Genomic DNA, 25,010 nt, shown 5'->3' on the forward strand with positions numbered 1-25,010 from the left:
AACACATGTCCGGTTTCTGGGCTTGCTATTTAAAGGGCCACCAGTAGCCCAAAATGACCCCCTCCTACAGTGAAAAATCCCCCCAGGGGTCTGGTTTGACCCCGTCTACCCCCAAAGCCTCTAGAGGTGGCCCAGCAGGGTCAAAAGTCTAAAAAAAGATTTAAAATTCACATGGTGACTCCCTTCCCTCTTTCCCAAAATCTTTCCCTTTCCAAAAATATCAGCCCCTGGTTCAAACACTCTCATGGTTCTAACCCTCCTCTGAAGGCATCTAACAATCCTTCCCCACCCCAAATTCCCTCGTCTGTAGAAGAAAATCCTGGTGTCCAGTGGGGCCCTTCCACTGTAGCCCACCTTCTGGGCACCTCCATATCTTTGAAGGAGTCCTTGGTGTCTAATGGGGTCCAGTATGAGTACTTGGGATGGTGGCCGCAATCTTGAAAAATGGTATTGGTTGGTCTATGCCCTTATCATGGGATGGGGCAAAGGCTGGAAAGTACCAGTAGACACCAGAGTTTCCTTCTAAAGAAGAAGGTCATGCAGGGACAGGTTAGATGCCTTTCGAAAGGTTGAAACCTGGGGAAGGGTGAATGAACCATAATGGTGAGGTTTTTTTGAAAGGTAAGGGGTTTGGGAAGGGGGAAAGGGGGAAAGGGCATTAACCATGACTTTTAAATCTTTTTTTAGACTTTTGTGCCTGCTGGACGCCCCCTAGGGCCTTTTGTGCCTGTTGGAGGGGGAATTTCTCATGGTGGGAGGGGTTCATTGTGAGCCTCTGATGGCCTTTTAAGATGATGGCTGCCCCATACGAAAGGGGCCGCCATTGCACGTTTTTCACAGGTTCCCTGTGATATTTTTTTCTCACAGAGTTTTTCCATGAGAAAACTATCATGGGGAGCCGCCACGATATATTTTCATGGGAGGGGAAAATACAGCAGTAATGCCCTCCCCAGCCGACATGATATTTTGTCTCTCCCATGATAAAAAAGTAAATGACCTCCTAATTTTGAAGTATAAGTTTGCTTTTTATGGAGGAAAATGTATAAATATAGCTAATTTGTTTTATATTGTCTGACAGTTACAAGCTGATGGTATTGGAGAGATTATAAAGGTTTCACTTATACTCACTGATGACCATTCAGAAACAGGAATTCAATTGTACCAGGTAACAGACTTTGACTATCATATCTAGCAGGAGATGAAATGAGAAGGCTTGAAAAGACTATATTACAAATTTTAGTATCTATAATAAATCCAGAGATTTGAAGTGAAAGGGAAAAAATGGAGTTTCACCCTTGCCATCAATAATAGTAAGCAAATTATGCTTCTACAATTTAAAATCGCTTGAAGTTCCTTTGGTTTGCACTCCTAGGCAGACCGAAACCTGTAACTGTGGTTTTTCATTTGCTGCTCCAACAATCTGGATTCCCTTCCTGTTGACCTGTGCTTGGTGCTATGTTCAAAAACATTTAGAAGATGTTACACCTAGGTTTTATCACAATATATATAAAAATGCAATTTTACTGTTTTGCTCTCACTCTGTACCTTTAACAACTGCCCTGAAACTTTGTAATTTTTCTTAAAATGTTTAAAATGTAACTTCTTATTCCTATGCTAACACTCCATTTATCTATTTGTTTCACTGTAAACTGATGTGATGTGCAAATGAACAGCTGTATAAAAAAAGCTATAAATAAATAAATAAATGTAAAAAACTTATTTTAATTCTGCATTTTAATCATGACTGCCCTTATTTTTTTTTAATTATTTTTATTATTTTATCTGCTGTCTTATTTTAAATTTTTATGAAGATTTTTTAGTAATTTAGTATTTCTTGGCAATTTTTAGCACGTTTTTATTTTTTTTTCCCTCTCAAATTTGTATTTTATATTATGAATGTATTATGATACAAACCACTCTGAACTATAGCAGCGGGCGGTATATAAATATTAATAAAAATAAAGATTAAAAAACAAAGAAATAGGAGGCATTGACGTGGGGCAGCAAGACAAATAAGGAATAACATCAGATAGATAGAATGGCAGCAAGATTCCCCAGGGTGTAGAATTAGTGGTATTAGTAGTTAGTAAGGCACAGTGGCAGCATAAGAACATAAGAAAATGCTATACTGGGTCAGACCAAGGGTCCATCAAGCCCTGCATCCTGTTTCCAACAGTGGCCAATCCAGGCAATAATTACCTGGCAAGTACCCAAAAACTAAGTCTATTCCATGTTACCATTGCTAATGGCAGTGGCTATTCTCTAAGGGGCAGATTTTTAAAAAATACGCGAGCGCGTACTTTTGTTCGCGCACCAGGCGCGAACAAAAGTACGCTGGATTTTATAAGATACGTGCGTAGCTGCGCGTATCTTATAAAATCTGGGGTCGGCGCGCGCAAGGGGGTGCACATTTGTGCAACCTGCGTGCGCCGAGCCCAGCGCGAGCTGCATGTTCCCTCCCCCCACCTTCCCCTCCCTTCCCCTCCCTAACCCACCCCCCAGCCCTATCTAAACCCCCCCCCCCTTACCTTTGTCGGGGGCATTTGTATTGCATCGTTAAATAGGGCGTGGGAAAACCGGCACTCCAAAACAACCCTAAAACCCACCCCGAACCTTTAAAACAAATCCCCCACCCTCCCGAACCCCCCCAAAATGTTTTAAATTACCTGGGGTCCAGTGGGGGGGGGGGGGGTCCCGGCGCGATCTCCAGCTCTCTGGCCACGGCTGCGTTGAGAAATGGCGCCGGTGGCCCTTTGCCGGTGGCCCTTTGCCCTTATCATGTGACAGGGCAAAGGTAGCGCCATTTTGGTTCCTGGCTCCCGACGTCACGCATGCAGGAGATCGCTCCCGGACCCCCGCTGGACCCCCAGGGACTTTTGGCCAGCTTGGGGGGGCCTCCTGACCCCCACAAGACTTGCCAAAAGTCCAGCGGGGGTCCAGGAGCGACCTCCTGCACATGGGCCGTATTGCCAATCTTCAAAATGGCGCCTGCGCTACCTTTGCCCTCACTATGTCATACGGGCAACCGTCGCCCATATGACATAGTGAGGGCAAAGGTAGCACCGGTGCCAAGTCCCTGGGGGTCCAGCGGGGGTGAGACTTTACCAAGCACCTGTACAAGGGCTACATCACTTCTTTTTTCATATTTGTTATTCCTCTCTATGTATCCCAGCATTCTTCTGACTTTAAAGCATTTTAAAACTTCACTCTTGATCTTACTACAAAATGAAGGAGCGTTCAAAGAAGCTGGTGTAACGTTGTTTTCCATAGGGGGTCTGGAGTATATGGCTAATATCCAGGATGTCCATGGTTAACTGTCCATCCAGGAGCTCTTCTTCTCACACTGCTTTTAAGCTAATTTGGGGGTAATTAGTGCATGCTATTAGTTGAATGGTGTCCCTCTGCAGATACCTTCAACACCTCCATTAAAAACATCTTAAACATATTCATGAGGATGATAGTTGAAGACTTGGATATTCTCAAGCTTTGATATTCTGTGAAGAAAAATCTAACCGCTTAATCTCTGAAACCTTAGAAGTGTATTTCATAAGCATAGCATCATGCCATATATAGTTTTCAAAGCCAGAATAAACTTCATCAAAATACTTTATTGTTTGAAAGAAGCAAGTACAGACCAGATAGAATAACCATTTTTATCTTACCAGAACAGTGAGATATCTCGCCTTTTTTGGGGAACTTACCTGTGTCTGTCAGCTTCCATCAAGAATGGAAAGTACTTACCCCTACAGATAATACCAATGCCTACTATAGCAACCCAAGGGACCTCCTGCATAGTTGATATTTTTAGATGTAGAAGATACTTCTTAAGGCAATCCCAAAGTCTTTAACTCCTCCAGGTGTCCATGATATTGCTAGAGAAGCATTCCTTCCAGTTCTATCCATATGAGTCCTGGTAGTTCTGGTGAGTTTTGTACTGCAAGGCACTGGGGGTGGGAATGAGGAAGTTGTGCCTGTTATTTAGAGATAACTTAAGATCTTGAGATGACAAAGATGCACCTACCTTAAATCCTTCTAAGCCTCTGTTTGTATAACGTACTGGTCCATCTGCTGGGGTTGACAGAAGTTCAAAGGGAAACATCTTCAGTTTCCCCTTCCTCTTTATCATACTATCTTGAGAATATATCTGCACGAAAGAAAATAGCACAAGGAAGATGAAGAAACCAGCAATAAGGTGTGCCTCCACGGACTCCATCTTCATCACTTATCTTTCTTAGTATAACTCAAGTTGCCATAACAGGAAGTCATTATTCCCTAGTCTAATATTAATTTAATGCCACAAACTGAATCACTTCTATTTCTCCATTCATTATAATCCACTATTTTCTTTTCACTTCAGCATTTCCCAGTCTGACACTCTTCTTTTCCATTCACATCTACATATATACACCTATTCTATTTCTTTCTGAAGTTCTTTGCTTACATAGCCACACAGGAAATTACCCCACCATACTTTAGTATCACTTTATTGGGTTATTTTAATTTTCCTTTCTGTGACTTCCCAGCTAAAATGCTAAGACAGTTTCACCCTCATTTGTATGGAGATTTTTGGAGGTTTAAATGTCCTAGATAATAATGAAACCTTAACTCAAACTTTCTTTACTATTTTTGATTCTTAAGCTATTTTCTTAGATTTATACTTTGCAATTTCATGTTAAAAGCTAGATAAAATTATGCTACAATGAAATAGATCATAAAAATGGCTAATCAGGTAATTAGGGACAAGAGAAAACATATTTCCTAAAAAATAAATGAGTCTATGTTTCTTATCTACAGCTTCGCCTTAAGGATGTGGACACTAAGCAAGAGATAGGCTTTCATATTACAGACCAATGGCTCTTTGAGGAAGATGGACCCAACACTGTGGCAGAACTAGCTGCATTCACTCCGGACAGAGCTCCACTGAGTGGTATACCATTAAACCGGGGAGAGAAAATATCTGTAATGCTCTCCAGCTACAGTGCTAGAATAAACTGAAAGAGGATGTTTGAAAAACTGGACATGAACAATTTTGTAAAACAAGAATATGACCTCATGTAAATCAGTGGCTCTCAATTCAGTTTTCAGGAACCACCAGCCCAGGCTGCTTTTTTTTTTAGGATATCCACAATAAATATGGATGAGATGCATTGGTATGTACAGCCTTCTTTGTATATGAAAATCTTAGGTACCTTCATTACGGGTATCCTACTAAACAGACTGGCTGGGTGGTCTCCGAGTTCTGATTTGAGAACCACTGATATATATGCAACCTACTATGCATTACATATGCCACTTGATAAAGAGAAAGGCAAAAACATGATGAAGCAAGAATGTCTGGTGATCTGGGACTTAATTTCTCACCCTGGGTTAATGCTAATCTCTCTTTATTTCCTCTAATTTCCCTTCCTGTCTTTCTGTTAGCCTGTGTAGCTTCCTCTGACTGCTTTTGGTGGTTACTGCTGGATTCTTCAGCCTTGTGTGGATTGTTTCTGCTTATCTCCTCAGCCTTTGCTGACATTGATTTCTCTCTCTGGTTTTACTGCATGTCTCTTTAGTCATATTTGAAGGGTCACTGTTAATCTCTTCAGCATCCTTGTGCATTTCTAATTTGTTATTGCTACAAATGCTTCTGACTTTCTCTGCAACCCTATGTTTCTTCTGATACAGGTTATATTCTCCAGATATTGAAATTACATTATGAGCTGTAGTTTAAGAAACTTTATCTGAAGCAAAAGTGAAGAGCATATCTTTTTTTTTCTTTAATTATCTCATATGCACTATAGTAAGGAAACAGTATTTTCATAGTACTTTAGTGGTAACGCCACTTCAGTCCAAATGCTCACCAGGCTGCTTGAAGGAGTAGTATGTCGAGCTATGTTTTGGCATATATAAATTAAGCTGTCTGATGATGATTGCTGCCTACAATGAATACTGTTAATCCATGTTAAATTGAACAGTCATTTCACCAGACTACAATAAGCAGCAGTGGCAGCAACTAGCTATCTGACAGCTTAATACTGAACAACTGACTTGAAATGAGCAGTTGAATTTCTCTTTATTGTGACTCTTCAATTTTGTTTCATTTAATGCTTGTTATTAAAATAGATGATTTTAACTAGTTAATGTATATAGCATATATCGGGAACATAAGTTATAGTATGTGAAATTGGCCTAGAAATGTTTGTTGGGGTAATTTTGTAACAGTCTGCCTAAATTTCAAATCAGATATATATGTACTTTACATCAATTTTTAAAGGTATAGGTCGGGTTGGCACCATTTTGGATTATGGTATTGACCGGGACCCTCAACTTTAGCCAATTTACACTTTTCAAGTATGGGGCTTGGGGGGGGGGAACTCGGAGCCCCTACTGGCCTACTTTTACCTTTAAAAGGGGGGTTCATGGGGGCCCCAACCGACTTACTTTTAGATTGAAAAGGGGGGTGCTCGGGGGTTCTATTTGGGATGGATTTCTGAGACTTATTGAGCTGGGTTGGGGGGGGGGGGGGCGCATGAGTCATTACGTGGCTTCTTTAACTTTACATTTTGGATTTTTTTGGCCAGGCCATCTCAATTGGCAGCTCCAAAGTAGGCGGTGGGGTCTAAGTTACTTTTTTTTTTTGTTTTAGAGGGCTCACTTCATGGGCCTCATGGCTCTTTAAATCTACTCTGGGACCATCTGGACCCGCATTAGGGTCTTGGTGTTCCTGTGATAAATTAGTGTTTTTTGTGAGAGCTGTAGCTAAAATAATGTGTCTGACAAATTTCTAAGCCACATTATTTTATTTTATATGCAAAATTCATGCATACAAATGTAATGCAAATTGAAATAAATGGGAGAATCATGATTAATTTATTCAATATCATGAATATCACATATCATCATCATGATAGGTCTATATCACATGATATACAGCATTTATTACATGATATATGCTATTTAATAAGAATGTGCAATCATATAGAATGAATTAGGCAATTTCAGCAAAATTACCTAATTCATCCTGGTTCGGGGAACCCAAAAACCGAACCAAATTTTCCCGAAATTTCAGGAAAATTTGGTTTTCGGGTTAGTGCACGCTAACACTAAAATGTTAGTGCATGCTAACTCGAAATTCAGGTTCCCTGAATTACAAAGGCCTGAACCTTGGGAAATACAAAATTTCCCATGGCAGGCCGAAAACAAAACCCGAACCAAAAAGGTTCGGGCTTTGCACATCTCTACTATTTAACACACATTATAGCCTTAATGCAGCTTAATGATTTCTCCCCTTTATTAGCTAGTGTTGTATTGAATCTGAAAGAAAATAATTGATGAATATCCACTAGCATTTTGAATTATTCAGCCTTATCAAATACTTCAGAAACTTCTCCTAACACTTTCTGTTATTGCTTTTCACTACAGAGGTGATTTACTCAATTAGTGTCCACACAGGGATGCTACCTGCTTCAGGGACTGATGCAGATATCTCTATCATAATATATGGAATAAATGGGGATACATGTCGAAGAAGATTAAAACACTTTAGATCACCTGAATATTTTGAAAGAGGGCAGGTAAGTTGACAGTGTTGTATATTTGATTCCAACTATTTTGGTATCTGTTATCCTTAGGGATCTTAATTTTCAGTTTTTATTTTATTTCCCTGGGGATTTATCCATGTCTAATATAAGAAACAAAAATGGGAGAAAATCAGTGGGGGAAAAATGGCTTTTTCATCAAGTCTGGCGCCAATCTAGAATGATGAGAGCTCACAATATTAAATTCCCAAGGAAAATAAAATAAAAACTGAAAGTGAAGATCCCTCATTATCCTTCAAATTTGCATTCTACTATCCATAAAGTGAAGTCAGCTGCTAGCCAACATAGAGGGCTGAACTCTACCACAATTGAGTGACCTATTGTAAAATAACTTAAACCATAACAGGCTGCTTCTTCATCCTGAACAAAGGGATCATTGCCAGTTGGTTAATAGTTGTAGAGGTCCAGAACAGCAAAAGCTCTGGAATAATCTCCAGATTACCCTTAATGGCCTTACAAATCTATTTCTCGTGTTTCTAGCTTCCTAAACTTAATTTCCTCAGGTTTGGCATTAAACAATGAATTATACAATGGTTTCCAAATTATCATTTTCTGCAGTGTGACTTGCAAGTAGGCCATTTTAGAAAGGTAAATCATTGCTGTTTTCTTTTGAATAATATTTAATGGTTGGGGGTAAACAGGTCCATCAGTCTAAACAAAAGCAAGGGAATAAATTGTGCAGGGCCGTGCAATACATCCTCACAGTATGTGGCAACTGGAGCACATACAGAGAAACTGGGTTCATGGAATTGGATATCCTGAAACAGAGAACAAAGGCTCTTCAACCCCTATAAATTCATTAAAAGTTCTTGCTTTTCTTCTGGCCCATTCAAAATGGTATTCCACATTAATTTGTAACCGATAATCATAAAACCACTGAGCTATGCTCTGAAACATTCTTCTGAAAAAGTCAAGCTTATTCATCTTTTGATATTTATTTATTTAGTGGACTGACAAAATCTCATTTATGACAATTCTCCTCACTATTTATGACTCAGCTCTTTGAGTTAACACTGCACAATGGGCAATGTCAGTGAAAGGTCCCATAGAGGGCTATAAAAGAAAATGTATTATCAAAGCCATCCATCACGTTCTGATGTTTTCTTATAAGACATTGTTAAGCAGCATGCTGTATTCCAGATGGAATATCCTTTTAATGGCTTCAAATAGAAGATCAAACACTTGGCATTGTAAAGATTTTTTCCAACCTATATAATACAATTATTACTTGACTAAAACATTTATGAACTTCATAGAATATATTTTTAAGGCAGAACTTTTGATTAAAATACAGTTTCTTAGATGTTTTGGATTCATATTCCAAAGACTAAACCTAATCATCTACCTGTAGTCATTCACGGTACCTTTTATATTCTGAGAAATATGCAAATTTTTTATGTGCCTTTGCCAAATATTTGCTTATGCGGATAAGCAGCCTAAACTCTGGACGGTTGGACCAATCAGCCTTTAAAAAATGAGAAAAAGGGGAAGAGTATGGCTTTCATAGAAACCCCTTTCATACTGGTTAGGGATTGCTATTCTCTGATTTTGTCATTAATGGTAAAAGAATTTTGATATACTCTCCCTTCAGAAGACTGAAATGTAGTCCATACTGAATGATAATGTGTGTTATGTGGAACAGAAATGACTCACATTGCAATGCATTTCTTAACAATAACATAATTGAGCAACTGTGGAGACATTATTGGTGGAAATCCTGTCGTTCTCTCATATGCATTAGGTAAAAAAAAAATAAATCTGAAAATGCAGACGATATCCTAACTCAATTTACTGGCTTATCAAATGAATCTCATTGAGGTATAATTTTCAAAAACATGGGTAAAAATCTACTTTCCCGAGAATGCTACTTTTGAAACTCATCTCCCTGCCCCTACACCAATCAGCTAAAAGTATGCAAACTGTTTCTAAAAGCTCAAGCTTTCAGTCACATTTAGGGATCAGAAAATAACATGAAGAAATAAGATTTTCAAATCTGTGCATATTATTTTCCAAACAAAGGGCCTCATTTTCTAAAGTATCGCAGGCCTGCGATACTTTAGGTAATGAGGGGCGGGGGGGCCGAAACAGGGGGCGGTCCTGCACTAGCCGGCAGCAATCGCACTGCTGCGGTGCGATCGCTGCCGGTTTCGCACCCAATAGCGCTACCATGGAAGGTGTAGCTATTGGGCGCGAACTAGGACGCGAAAAGGGCCTTACCTTTTCGTCATCCACGGCGTCTTCACGGAGTCGGCCCGGTGACACCCGGACTCCTCCTCTTCTGGGGCCAACTCCGCCCCCATTTTGGTATCGCGTGCGATCCATCTGGAAAATGAGGCCCAAAGTTTACCTACATATAAAATTGGTGAATTTTAAAAGCTCTACACATGCCAAAGCCGGGAGATATGCCCGTATATTGGCCCAGCATGCACCGCATGGATTTTAAGAGGCCTCTGAGTGTACCTCCCGGTACGCAAGTACAATTTTTTTCATAAAAGAGGTGGAGCATGGGCTTGGTCTGGATGAGGCATGAGTGGGGCATGGGCATTCCAGGAAATATGAAACCAGCGTGCAAGTAAGCTCACCAGTGCGCACCGAGGTCCCTATCCGCGAAACTTTACTTCTACTACCCTGTTTCCCCGAAAATAAGACATCCCCCGAAAATAAGACCTAGTAGAGGTTTTGCTGAATTGCTAAATATAAGACCTCCCCCGAAAGTAAGACCTAGCAAAGTTTTTATTTGGGAGCATGCCCGTCGCACAGAACACCAGAGCATGCAGCTGTGATTTTTTTACCCTGCAGGATTCACAGTTAGTTGTCATCACAAACCAGCATAACCAGACAACTATTCAGAATATGATAAATGTTCATTTTTTTGTTCAACAATATATGTGAATTCTTCTTCATGGAAAAATAAGACATCCCCTGAAAATAAGGCCTAGTACATCTTTGGTAGCAAAAATTAATATAAGACACTGTCTTATTTTCGGGGAAACACGGTATGGACGGTGTGTAAATCATAAAAATAAACTAGGCTAGTCAGCAGGGTTTTAAGGGTCAGGGCTAAAATGGTTAAAGGGAGGCAAGTTAGCTAGGGGGTTTAGGAAGTTCTCTCCTTTACTGGAGCGAACTGGTAACAAACTGGAGAAACAGGCAGTTGCATCTGCACGCGTATGTACTAAAATCCTCACTACTTACGCAATTGAGGTTGTATTTGCATGCAGATACATGCATCAATGTAAAATTGTGCGCACATGATCGTGCATATAGCCAATTTTATACCATGCACACATATACATGCCTATGTTATAAAATTGACGCGTCTATGCGTGCGAGCTGGAAAACGTGCGTACATGTGCACCCGCGTGCAGGTCTTAAAATTCACCTTAAATTAGGTACAAAAGTCAGTAGCTACTTTGTATCCATGCATGCTTTCCCTTTGAAAATAAGGAAAAGATCTGTAAGTGCAAAGTACTCATCAACTTTGAACCCAGCCAAGAAGTTTGAAAATTGCCCCTTTATGATTTTTTTTTGACAACTCTTAGGGTGGCTTAACTTCAAAATGACTAGGGTCGTGTAGGAGAAACTTTTTCATGTCTTTTTCATTTTCTTTTGTTTCTGGCCTGGTTTCATTTTTTTCTGCATGTATTTTTTTTCATTTTGTTTTGTTTTTGTGTGTGCTAGCTTAGAATATTGCATACTAAATCAAACCCTGACTGCCATTTTTATAAAGCACATGAACTTTCTCCCATCCCCTGTGGGTCCCTCCTGGATTGGTTGATACTCTTTGTGATCCCCTGAGGACCTCTCCAGACTTCACCTTCACATGCCTTAAAGGTACAGCCTCCCCTGGTTACAGGACTAATCCTCAGTGGCTTTGTGTCCCACTGGTACCGTTTCCGAAAATGGTGCCAACCATTTGCCATACAATAAAATTAGTGGCCCCATTTTGTTCTATGAAAAATGGCTGGTGCCAATATCAAAAATGGCACCAGTGGGGCAGGAGTGACTGGGGATCCCTTTTTCCCCTGGGCGAGGTAATGCTTTTAAGGTATGTGAAGGAGGTGGGGCAAGGGGTATACCAACCAGTTTGGGTGTGAGGTGTGAGGGGAGTAGAAGAAAGTCTGGGGGAAGGAGAAAGGGGCTTTTTAAAGGGCACCACCAGTAGATTGTTACTGAGGGCATGCTGGAGGTGACTTCTGTGAAAAGGTACCATCTGTATGAGACCAGAGAGTGGTTGTTCACAGTTGCCAGCCCTCAGCTGTGGAATGACCTCCCTGATAATATTAGATCTGAGGCTCGTATAAAGATATTTCAGAAAAAAGGTGAAGGTTCATTTATTTCAATAGGCATTTGCTAACACTTAGGCTATGGCACGTTAGGAGCAGAGTGGATCCAGCATTTCTAGCCCAGTTCTGTTTTTTATGTGTATTGCTGATGCTATGCTGGCTGCACCTCGCAATGCAGGGAGGCATTTTCAGATTCTAAGATCTTTGGTTTTTGAGTGCAGATATTTACAGTTGTTATATTCATTTGATTTTGGTGATTTTAAAGGTTTTAATGCTGTTTTTAATGTGTTATTTTAAACTGCTTCAATTTGTTTCATGGTATGATTTTTGTTATGAATGTTATTTTATTATGTATGTTGAACCTGCAAGTCACCTTGAGTTTTTTGTTAAGGCAAGTTACACATTTGTAAAATAAATAATTAAATAGAAATAACACAGTGGCTGTCCTAGGGTTCCCTTGTCCTAGCAATTTTAATATCTAACTTGTTAGGCTCAGGCTTGTGGACCCTTGGGCCGACGAGGGGATGTTACACTTTGCGGAGGATCCGTAGGTTCTCTCGTCGGGTGGCGAGGCAGGACAGAGGAGGAGAGCAGCTGACCCTTGGTACTGAAGACAGAAGCTACTGTGGAGTTGGACGAGGAGGTGAGCAGATGGACGGTCTTCACCACTGGTGGTCTGCGGTCCCCCCGGGAGGAGCCCGTAGGGACCCGACCGCTGGGACTTAGATGGACCTAGAGAGGTCAGGGTATCGGTGCAAAGGCCAACTGGAGCTTCGCCCTGGAAGCCCGCGGTCCCTCCAGGAGGAGCCCGTAGGGACCCGGACCGCTGGGACTTAGGTGGGCCCTTGGAGACGGTGGTCTTGAAGGAGTCCTAGGTCAAGTGCCAGAGGGTCGACGCTCACCAGTCCGAAGTTGTGTGCCAGAGAATCACCGCTTGCCAATCCGAAGTCAGGAACCAGAGAATCACCGTAAGCCAATCCAAAGTCAGGAACTGGGAACACCAAGATGAAACAGGAACCAGAGTCCGAGCACAGGGAACTCACCGAGCAAGCAGACTAGACAGCGTTGGAGGATGTTGCCAAGTCGAGGAATGAGCAGAGGAAGCCTCCTTAAATACTTCCTCTGCGCTGGATCATTGGAAGCAGGTGAGCATCATTAAAGGGATCAAGTCCCTTTAAATTCAGTGAGGGGGCACGGCCTCGCACCTAAGATGGCGGCGGCCATCTTGAATCCCCTCTGCGGGGAAGAAGCTGGTGCCACGCCGGGGAGGCTAGGATGGCTCTCCAGCGTGGGGGCACCCCAAGGGCCCAGGCTCCTCTGGACATTTGCCGCGGCAAACCAGATTCCAGCAGAAATACTCATCTCATTCTGTGTCCCAGTCCTGCCTCAGGGGAATAACTCCTTCACAGCTATGATTTGTGAATACAACTTTAGAACATGGTGTGTTAGTTGTCAAAATTGACGCTAGAGTCTGGAGTTCGTCAGCACTTTTGGATATCGATTTTATTCATTTGAGAAAAATATATATATATAAAAATACATAGAAGTAAGTTAAATAAAGTAATGTGACCCTATACCACTTTAGAGTCTGCTGGGTATCACTGACTCTACAAGTAAGGGGCCTACAAAACTTGATGGCTTTATTGATTCATGTATGAATATATACCAGTTTAACCATCATTTTTTATTTGTTGGACACAAGCAAGGTTACTGGAATACACCTGTGTGTTTGTGGGTGTTGTATGTGATATTTAAATGATGTCCATGCCTCATTCAAGCATTTAACTTTGAAACCACACCTTTTAGTTTTTTCTGATTTCCTTATTCTATTATAGCTTTCCTTTTTAAAGTTATATGCTGCTGCAGTAGTTTTACTTAATGTCTTCCCTCCAATGATTTTGTCAAATTTAATTGCATTATTATCATTATTGCTAAGTGGCTCCACCCTTGCATCAGGTCGTTCATTTCTCTGAGGACTAAATATAAAATAGCTTCCTCTCTTGTCAGTTCTAGGACCAGTTGCTCCATGAAACCATCATTTATGGCATCTGTCATGCCCTGATGAAACATCAACCCAATGAATACTGGGATAAACGAAATCACTCATTATTATTATTTTCCCAAATTTATTTGTCTTTCTAATTCCTGCTGCTTTTCCTACTTTGTTTCTTCATCTTGGCCAATGGATATATTCATACCCATCACACATGGAATTGCTATCCATTTTATTTCTTGCAGGATTTTTATCCTGTTTGACTCTATGCCACCATTTAGATATAGTGGCACCCCTGCACCAATTTGATTTGCCCTTTCACATTGATATAATTCATACCCTGGTGTCAGTGGCCCATTAGTTATCCTCCTTCCACTATATCTCTGTATAAAGTGTGCATAGTTTGAAAATTGCCCCCCTACGTGTCTAAATAGGTGTCTTTTTCTTCGGATCTTTACTTATATGTTCAGAGGTACATCATGGATATAAAAACATGGGAAGATTCTGTTTACAAAACAGTAAGGGTTTGGATCATTTTGGGACAAATATGAACATCTTAGTGAAGCAAAAGACCTCCTCACTCTCGGCTTTGGAAGGAGTGCAAGCTGGCCAATGAATTAATCTCTTACTAGGGTTTTCCTGCCAATCAACAAGTGTTTTATTTACAGCTATTTATATTAAGCCACTAAGACTATAAGCTAGATACCTGATCCTTAAACAGTGTTTTTATGCAAAGTTAGCTAAACAAAAAAATAATCACTAGCTTCTTCTGAAATCTGAGTGATAAAAGAGATATATTTATTTATTTATTTATTTAACATTATACTGGTACATTCAGAAAACAACAGCACTGGGTCCAGATAATCCTAAATATCATTATCTCAGCAAAATTGGTTCCCTTCCCCTCAATAGCATGCAAATTCACTTCCCAGTGACTTCTCCAGACCTCTTCTCTGCTTCCCCTTCCACTCCCATAGAGCTGAAGTCTGCAAGTACTTTTTACCTGCAAACTTTATCCTGAATTTTTAGAGCAGACTTATGCACATAAGTCCACTTTGAAAATGTACCGGTTTGCCAGACTTTGTGCATATAAAGTTACATGTATACTTTCAAAAATCAAACGTATGCATGTAAATCCTTTCCCTGCCCCAACTCCACCTACTCCACGGACTTCTTCAATTACAGGTAAAAGTAAGTGCAAATTCAGTTTTCTGACATACTTTTACCCACAGAATCCTAGGTTGTTTTTCCCTGAATGAGCTCCATGCTACATGTTACACATTCGTTAAGATCATCTCAGAAAGGTTTGTTGGATGTTCTATCTGCTCGCCACAATTGTTTAGGCAACACTGGAAGGAGGGTCTTATATGTAGCTGCACCCATTTATGGAATTCTTTACCGGACGTTTTATTTCTTAGCTGCATGCAGACTAAGGAAATTGCTTAAGATTTTTTCTTTCAACAGGTGTTTGCAAAGTAAGAGAAGTTTGATCTTTGAGTTTGGCTTTCATCAGGATTGATATTTTAATCTAGTTACTATGATGAATATTTGTCTGTGTTTTGTTTATGTTTGAATTGTGTTTTATTATGATTATATTATTGTGTGAGCCACCAAGGGCCATGGATCTGGTAGCATATACATTGCTGAAATAAAAATAAATAAAAAGCACAACTTATGTGCACAAGTCAGGGGTATATGCTCATAAGGTTTTTGAAAATCAACCCAACTGGTAGCAATTTTCACCCGATTAGTTTCTCTTTGGAAATTGTTACCTCTTAACAGGGTTAGAAAAGAGCCTTCTTACTTTCTACCTGCTGTATCAGAAGAGAGGTACATGATGGATAGTGGGGGAAATAAACTATGACTTTACATTTGAAAATGTAACTATTCAAGCATAGTTTACTCCACCAAACTAAACACCTTCCCCATGACTACCTATTCCCCATTACTACCTATCCATATTAGGAGCTACCACCAAGGAGCTACCACCCAAGAAAAAGATCTAGGCATCATAGTGGAAAATACTTTAAAATCGTCGGCTCAGTGTGCTGCAGCAGTCAAAAAAGCAAATAGAATGTTAGGAATTATTAGGAAGGGAATGTTTAATAGAACGGAAAATGTCATAATGCCTCTGTATCGCTCCATGGTGAGACCGCACCTTGAATACTGTGTACAATTCTGGTCGCCGCATCTAAAAAAAGATATAGTTGCGATGGAGAAGGTACAGAGAAAGGCAACCAAAATGATAAAGGGGATGGAACAGCTCCCCTATGAGGAAAGGCTGAAGAGGTTAGGGCTGTTCAGCTTGGAGAAGAGACGGATGAGGGGGGATATGATAGAGGTCTTTAAGATCATGAGAGGTCTTGAACGAGTAGATGTGACTCGGTTATTTACACTTTCGAATAATAGAAGGACTAGGGGGCATTCCATGAAGTTAGCAAGTAGCACATTTAAGACTAATCGGAGAAAATTATTTTTCACTCAACGCACAATAAAGCTCTGGAATTTGTTGCCAGAGGATGTGGTTAGTGCAGTTAGTGTAGCTGGGTTCAAAAAAGGTTTGGATAAGTTCTTGGAGGAGAAGTCCTTTAATGGCTATTAATCAATTATACTTAGGGAATAGCCACTGCTATTAATTTCATCAGTAGCATGGGATCTTCTTAGTGTTTGGGTAATTGCCAGGTTCTTGTGGCCTGGTTTTTGGCCTCTGTTGGAAACAGGATGCTGGGCTTGATGGACCCTTGGTCTTACCCAGCATGGCAATTTCTTATGTTCTTATGTTCTTATTCTAAATTCATCTATGAGTCCCAACATTGTGGAATATGTATGCATACTTATTAACAGCGATGCAGGAGACAATCTCCAACTCTGCAGATATAGCTGGCTAACTCTAATAAGATCCTTCGGAAAAAACTGTACTTATAATATACTGCATAGGTTCAAGCATACTTTTAAAAACTCTCATATGTTGATAAGTAAATTGAAAATTAAGCTTTCTCCACCTTTGATGTCTATGGTTTATTCCTCATCTGCTTTCATTTAATTCATCATCTCCTGACATTTTTTTGTTTCTCCTTTTCATTTTACCTTTCCTCAGTTTCCTTAATTTTATGTCTCTTCTGTCTCCATCTCAACTTCCTCTTCATCTTTTTGATCAACACTTCTTCAGTTTTCACTCCTCAGTTCTTTCATCTTCTCTTACCCCTCCAAGATCTTGCTCTCCCCTTCACCCTTTCCCTCCTAACTCCCAATCCCCATCTCAGCCCCCCCCCCCCAGCCCCAGCCCCATACCTCTTTGTCTCCATTTCCCCTCTCTCATCCCCAAGTTCCCATGTGCACCTTGCCACCTTGTCCCTTTCCCAACATATCTAGTGATTTTCACTTGGAACGATGGTATATAAAATCTCTAAATAAGTAAATATTGCCATCACCCAGGATTTCATCCTCCATCTATCTGCTGTGTTCCTTCCCTTTTTCTCTCCTTCCCTCCATCCCTCCTTTTCTTCTGCTCTGCTTTCCCTCTCCCAACCTAATGAAGGAGCTGCATGTGCTGTTCACACAAATGTTGTTGCGTCTCCTCATAGCAAAATTAAAAAATGACAGCAGATAATGTCTATCATTCCTATATAAATCTGCAATTTTCTCCCAAGTGCTGCAATGCCACAAAGTCCACCCAACTTCTGGTTTCATCTTTTCCTCACAATTAAGCATCCTTGGTGTTTATCCTATCCTTTCTTGAATCTACCCTTCTACAAAGTGTTCTTCTTATTACAAAGTAAAGTGCACACTGGGGATATGAGGAAGAGAGACAGCGTAAGCAGCTGTCCCCATGTGTGCTTACTGCTACTTCCTTAAAGTTCTGTGGTGCTGCTGTTGCTACTGCTGCTTCAGGATCTTTTTCCAAGGAATGGAGGGAGAACCTGTCTTAGACATTCTGTTTCAGGCAGCTGGAAGGGAGGGCCAGTCCACCCTGGCAATGATTCTCAGAGATCTGGTGATGTGGTTGTGCTGTGAACCACCAATCGGAAGCCATTGCAATAAATTGTAATAGTACTGACAGTGTGTCCAGAGGTAAATGCATGTTTTTCTTGTCAAAAGAATTTCCCAGTAGTATGCACTAATAATAATAGAGATGAAGGTGAAGAGAGAAGACAATGAAGTATATGGAATGGCATAGAAGAAACGGGCCTAATAAAAAATGTAGTAATAAACAATTCAGAATAATATACTGCCTTCTATATATCTTGGATTCTAATTGCCTAGTTGCTAACCAAAACAGCAAGGAAAGAACAAATTAGTTTATATTCTCAACGTATCTCTAAATGATTGTTTTAAAAGTAAACTGTTGTAATGATTTATTATTCTATCTATCAGGTTAATGTCTTTGAGGTGAAAGCAGTAGATCTTGGCATGCTGACTAAAGTGCTTGTTGGACACACTAATGCTGGTTATGGAGCTGGATGGAATCTGGACCAAATCACCATTCAGGAATCAGGGAAGAGGGACACAGAATACTTGTTTCCATGCCAACAGTGGTTAGACAGTGAAATTGGCGATAAACAAACAGAACGGGAGCTAAGGGTCCTTGGAAAGGTTAAAAAAAGAAATGAGCTCAAAGAAGCTACTGTGGGTAAGTTTGTATGTCAACAACCATTCACATTGAATTTCTTGCACATTTTTAAAAACTGTCTAAATGGGAGGTATCTATGGAGAAAAAAAATTTCCTTTTTAAGGATACGCCTTTTCTTGGCTTTGCCCATTTGGGAGTCATTTTCAAACTTATTTATGCCAATAAAACCCATTTTCATATGCTTACATGGGAGTACTAACATAGTCCAAAGTTCTGTACATTGTAGCAATATCCACATAATCCTGTTAAGTGTATACTTTCATGTAAATTGCAGAGAGGAGTTCCAGGAGGTGGCATGGCAACTTCTGAGCTTTTTTTCTGATTTTAAAACATATGCAAATAAGTTATGCTCTACCGATGAACTGGTGTAACTTTATGTGAGGTAATGTGTGTATATATTTGGCCAATTATCCAAAGATTTTCAAAGCAAATGTATAGCCTAAGCTCACCTTGAAAAAACTTTGTAACATCTACATATACAACAGACATGCATTTTGTAACTCTATGAGGCCTATTTGAAAATTACTCTTCTTATAATTAGGGCCAGGTTTTAAAAGCTCTACGCACGTAAATCCAGTGGATTTACGCGCGTAGAGTGCCTTACGTGCGTTGGGCCTATTTTATAAAGGCCCGGCAATGCACGTAAAGCCCCAGGACGTGTCTAAGTCCTGTGGCTTTACTAAAGGGGTGGGGTGGTCTGGGGCGGGGCAGGGGCGGGGCCAGAGGCCTCCGACACAGCGACCATTTGCGGCTGTGTCAGAGGATTGCATGCCGGCATAGTGCCGGCGTGCGCAACCTGCCGGCAGCCTGGAGGCAGGCGCAAAAGATGAGATAAGAAATTGGAGGGGGTTAGAGTAGGGTTGGGGGGAAAAGGTTAGGGGAAGGGGTGGGAAGGTTAGTTAAGGGGGAAGGCAGCATGGCTCGGCGTGTGCAAGGTGCACAATTGTGCACCCCCTTGCGCGCCCCGACCCCCGATTTTATAACATGCATGCGCCTCGCACACATGTTATAAAATTGGGTGTACATGCATGCGCGCTCAGGTCTTAAAATCTACCCATTAATGTTTTGCATGATTAAGGTTTGCTTAGATCACTGCTGAGATCTCATCTGGAATATTGCATCCATATCTAAGGATCACATTTCTATAAGAGAAAAGACAGAATAGAGCAGGGGTGGCTAACACTGGTCCTCAAGTATGACAACAGGTCTAATTTTCAAACTTCAAAATAGGCAGTGGATGCAGATATATCTCAAGCATATTCATTATGGGTATCTGAAAACCAGTCTAATTTATGGATCTTGAGGACTAGATTTGGTCACCCATGGAACAGAGGCAGCCAGAGAAGAGCTACTGAAATATTCCAGAGTCTGTGCCATATATTCACAAGTCTAATTTATTAAGACTTAAGTATGGGTACCCTAGAGCAGTGTTTCTCAAACTGGTCTTGGATTATCCCCTAGCCAGTCTGGTTTTCAAGACATCCACAATGAATATGCACAAGATATATCTGTATACATTGGAGGGAGGGCATGCAAATCTATCGCATGCATATTCATTGTGGATTTCCTGAAAGCCCGACTGGCTAGAATGTACTCCAGGAGTGGGTTGAGAGAAACTGACCTAGAGAAGAGGAAGATGGGGAAATATGATGGACATTCAAATACCTCAGAGGCATAAGTAATGGACAAGAAGCAAACATTTTTTCAGTAGAAAGAGTTTATAATATGAGACTAAAGTGGAGTAGATGCAGGTATAATATAAGGAAATATTTCTTCACAGCCTCCCAGTAGAAGTGGTGAAGGGCAAATTGTATCAGAGTTTAAAAGAGCAGGGAATCTACGCAGAAGATGCTTTATTGTTTTGATGTGATATAACCCTGAGTTAAACTGGATAGTCCAACAGTTTAAATTTGGAACTTGAAAATATGTCATATTATATACTGATCTTTACAATAATTTTCCTGTTTTATATATCAAATTAATAACTCTAGTATTGAACATTAGTTAGGCAGTCTAACATATAAACTGGCTAAATGCTGCATGAATGGTGCCCTCCATACAGTGACTTGGTCTATCAACAATGGAATCATTTGTCTCCTGCTGATAGGAAGGCTTTTTCTTTTCTGTCAAGCTAAAATGTAAATACTAACCTTATAGGTAGCTAAATGTCATTTATTAGGCTTCCTGAGAATCCTTATATTTATATAATGGGATTTTCATACACTGCTTGGGATTGGTATAAACATTTCAACTTCAAATCACAAACTTAATTCTCTGAAATATAAGAGTTTGCAAGTCATCCTGTAAATCAAGAATCCTCACATAGCGACCTTAAGTTTAAAAAAAAAGTCTGTTTCCATGGGTAAGGAAAATAAGAAAATTAACCCAGTTACATAGTGGTCAATAGCCAGTTCAAATATATCTGCATAAATTATTTGGGTACATTTTTCTGGTATATTTTGCAGGACATAGCCCGCTAATTCTGCTGCTGAATATATTCGGATAACTTTTCTCAGATAAAGTTATCTGTGGCTGTATTTATGGCACCATTTTCCCTGACCAGACTTACCTAGCTCAGTTTATGCAGCTAATGATGAATATCAATGCTAGCCAGATTCATTTTAGCTATGCCCCGGATAACCCTCCACCATGCCTCTTTTTATTCAGCTAAATTATTGCTGACTAACGACTTATTCAGGTAATAATTTGCCAGTAAGAGGGGTGGTAATTTTAAATCTCAGGATTAAATCTCAGGATTTTGAATATAAAATTCATAGAAGATAACAGGTAATGAAAGAAGGACTTATCTAGCCTGTCCAATTTATTTCCTTTACAGTTGATCTCTGGCTTTCTCTTCATTTCTTCTAATGAAGGATACTTTGTGCTTATTCCAGGTCTTCTTTAATTGTTTTTACTATTTTTGTCTTCACCTCCTGCACTGGGAGGCTATTCTGTGCATCGACCACCATATTTGTAAAGAAATATTTTCTAATGTAACTCTTGATTTCATAAGGTTGATACACTTTTTACCCTATAGTTGAGCAGCCCAAAAAAGTGTACCAAAAAGCAGAAAATACCGCTTTTCTGTACACCCTCTGACTTAATATCCTAGCGATATTAAGTCAGAGGAACCAAAAATCTTTAAAAAAAAAATCTTAAAAAAAAATGTGCCGGCCTGTCCGGTTAGGAGAACAGGCGCTCAATTTTAAAGGCGTCCTTTTTCATAACCAATGGCTGTCAGTGGGTTTGGAAAACCGATGCTCGTAAAATTGAGCATTGGTTTCCTGAACATGCTGATTGAGCCACCTCTCCTGGGTCAGGATCGCGCGCCCAGGAGAGGTGGCTGGACCCGTGTTGGCAGAGCGGGCACTCAACACGGAATGCCTGTTCTCCCGCTCTTCTTTTTGAATCAGCCTGTGGGTGTTTGCTTGGAGGGAGGGGTTGTAATGGCTCAAAGTAAAGAACCTGAAGCTGTATGACAACAGTCTTAAGTGACAGCCTTCAGAGAATGAAAAAAGCAAACAGTATCTTTTTTTGAATGCTGGCAGGAAGATAACACCTCTGGTGGACTTACAAGGGGGGGGGGGGGGAATCAATTGCAAAGGTTTTTTTTTCTGTCTTCATGTCCAGTTACAAGAGGTGGATGGGACTGAAGTAGAATGACTTCAGCAGGAAGAGCAGGACTGAAGACTCTGATTGTCAGCTTGCTATGTCAGTCCTGCCAAAGCTAAGGCTTATGGGAACTCCATGCTGAGAGATATGATAATGATTAGTCCCCAGGAGCAGGAGAGGTTTTGCACATGGAGAGACCAGAGACAAAGAAAAAAGGGCGGATTGTTCCTGGCTCCTTTTACAGAGCCCCTTTATTTGTCTGACAGGTTGGAATCTGGAGGGAATTGTTGTTAATATACTCAAATTAGAGTGTGTGTGACTGAAAGGAAGGAAGGAATGAGTTTGTGATTTAACGTTTTTGTTCATGTTAGAGTAATTCAGGCAAGACTTGTGGCAGCAAAACTATAGTAATAGTCAATTACTTAAAATTACAGTGAAGATACAGAGATTTTCATTGGCTTAGTTCAGTTAGACTGTTGTAGTGAGAACATTTACTGAGTGTCAGAAATTGAGGTGTATAAAAATTCTGTGTTAATATTCTTTTTACTTGTTAACTGAAAAGTGTAAATAAACTTTTCAGATTGTCTTCCCTGCAAACATTTGTTACATAAATTGATAGATCCAGAGAGTTAATGGGCTGTTGAAGTTCTACAACCGAGTACTTAACTCAGATTCTGATCTGATAGTGATTGTGCATATGAAACAGGACTAGATATTTCTGGGTCAGCTTTAATTCAAAACCTCTGAGCACAGTAATTTATCAGAAGAAATATAAGTACATTTTAGCTGTTATCCACTTAAGAGCTTTGGGTGTGCCAGTGTGTGTGTGAAAAGACTTTAAAACCAACCTGAACCAAATCATTTTAACTCTTTTCAGTGATTTTAGGGTGAAATTGATTATCCTTTGTTTTACACACCGAGTTAGACCAGTTTAATAAGATGTAGAAGACATCACATTTAGAAACATTACTTAAACACATCTTTGGAAGAGGGGTTCACAGATAGGGGCAGATTTTAAAAGCCCTGCGCGTGTAAATCCATAGACCTCCGGCACGGACAAAGTCCTGGGATGCACGTAAGTCCCGGGGCTTTGCTTGGGGGGCGTGTCGGGGGAGGCGCGGCATTCGGTGGCATTCCGGGGGCAGGGCCGTGGGCATGATGCCGGCCCGGGGACATTATGGGGGCATGGCCGAGGCCTCCTAACCAGCCCCTGGGCTGGGGAATGGTACGCTGGCAGCCCACCGGCACGCACAAGTTATGCCTGCCTCGGGAGGGAGTAACTTTCTTAACAAAGTTAGGGGGGATTTAGTTAGGGCTGGGGGGTTGGTTAAGTAGGGGAAGGGAGGGGAAGGTGGGGGGGGGGGCAGAAAAAAAGTTCCCTCTGAGGCTGCTCCGATTTTTGCAGCGGCCTCGGAGGGAACGGAGGCAGGCTGCTCGGCTCGGCTTGCGCAGGTTGCACAATTGTGCACCCCCTGTGTGCACTGACCCTGGATTTTATAACATGCGTGTGGCAGCACGCGCATGTTATAAATTCGGGCTTAGATTTGTTCATGCCGGGTTGTGTGAAAAAATCTATGCCCGCGCATAACTTTAGAAATCTACCCATAGTGTATTCGGGGAACACATGCTTAGATTTATTTAAAGATAGGTAGGATTCAAACACCTGCACCATGAGAGAAAAGGAGAAGAGAGAGACAGCCTTCAGCCATCTGCATCCAGCACCTGGAAAAGACTAAGGAAGAGCTGCAGCAAGGAAAATAGGAACCGGTTTGGAAGGATACAGGACAGCTAATTGAAAGCATCGTGCACCACAAAATTGTTGGCCAACATAATATGGGCCAGGTTTTAAAACTTTTGGGGTAGATTTTCAAAAAGCGCGCCTTCGCGTACTTTTGTTGGCGCATCAGGCGCAAACAAAAGTACGCTGGATTTCAGTAGATACGCGCGTAGCCGCGCAAATCCTGGATTGGCGCGTGCAAGGCTGCCGATTTCGTGTAGCCGGCGCGCGCCGAGCCGCGCAGCCTGCCGCCGTTCCCTCCGAGGCCGCTCCGAAATCAGAGCGGCCTCGGAGGGAACTCGCTTTCGCCCTCCCCTCTTCTTCCCCTCCCTTCCTCTATCTAACCCTCCCCCCCGGCCCCATCTAGACCCCCCCCTACCTTTGTCGGGGGATTTACGCCTCCCGGAGGGAGAAGTAAATCCCCGCGCGCCAGCGGGCCTCTAGTGCGCCGAGACGGGACCTGGGGGCGGTTCCGGAGGGCGCGGCCACGCCCCGGACCACCCCAGGGACGAAACCACGCCCCCGGGCCCGCCCCCGAAATGCCGCGTCCCGCCCCCAAAACGCCGCGCCGATCCGACACGCCCCCAACACGCCCCCCTCTAAAAACCCCGGGACTTACGCGAGTCCCGGGGCTCTGCGCGTGCCGGTAGGCCTATGGAACATAGGCGCACCGGCGCGCAAGGCCCTACCCGCGTAAATCCGGGCAGATTTACGCGAGCAGGGCTCTTAAAATCCGCCCCTATGTGCGGGCGTAGATTTGTTCGTGCAACCCGGCGCGAACAAATCTACGGCCAATTTTATAACATGCGTGCGCTGCCACGTGCATGTTATAAAATCCGGGCTCGGCACGCACAAGGGGGTGCACACATGTGCACCTTGCGTGCGCTGAGCCTAAGGGGAAGCCACAATGGCTTTCCCCGTTCCCTCCAAGGCCGCTCCAATTTCGGAAATTTTTCTCTGGCTTCCCCTCCCTTCCCCTCTCTAACCCACCCCCGAGCCCTAACTAAATCCCACCCCTACCTTTGAAAAAGTCACACCTGCCAGCACACCATACCCCGGCACAGGCCGCTGTGCCGGAGCACTCGACCCTTCTCCCGAACCACCCCAGACCACTGACACACCCCGGCCACGC

The 25,010-nt window shown here is 41.7% G+C and overlaps 1 protein-coding gene across 1 annotated transcript in view; it reads left to right on the forward strand.

The window, feature by feature from the left end:
* LOC115083385 (lipoxygenase homology domain-containing protein 1-like) overlaps window positions 1-25,010 on the forward strand; it is a 456,290-nt gene that overhangs the window by 177,881 nt on the left and 253,399 nt on the right. Inside the window, exons 11-14 of the mRNA XM_029587186.1 lie at window positions 1,079-1,165; window positions 4,795-4,927; window positions 7,405-7,556; window positions 18,234-18,489. Coding sequence (XP_029443046.1) covers window positions 1,079-1,165; window positions 4,795-4,927; window positions 7,405-7,556; window positions 18,234-18,489 — 628 coding nt within the window. The remainder of the gene's footprint in view (window positions 1-1,078; window positions 1,166-4,794; window positions 4,928-7,404; window positions 7,557-18,233; window positions 18,490-25,010) is intronic.

This window comes from Rhinatrema bivittatum, chromosome 2, assembly GCF_901001135.1.
Source record: "Rhinatrema bivittatum chromosome 2, aRhiBiv1.1, whole genome shotgun sequence".
In the NCBI taxonomy this organism is placed as follows: Eukaryota; Metazoa; Chordata; class Amphibia; order Gymnophiona; family Rhinatrematidae; genus Rhinatrema; species Rhinatrema bivittatum.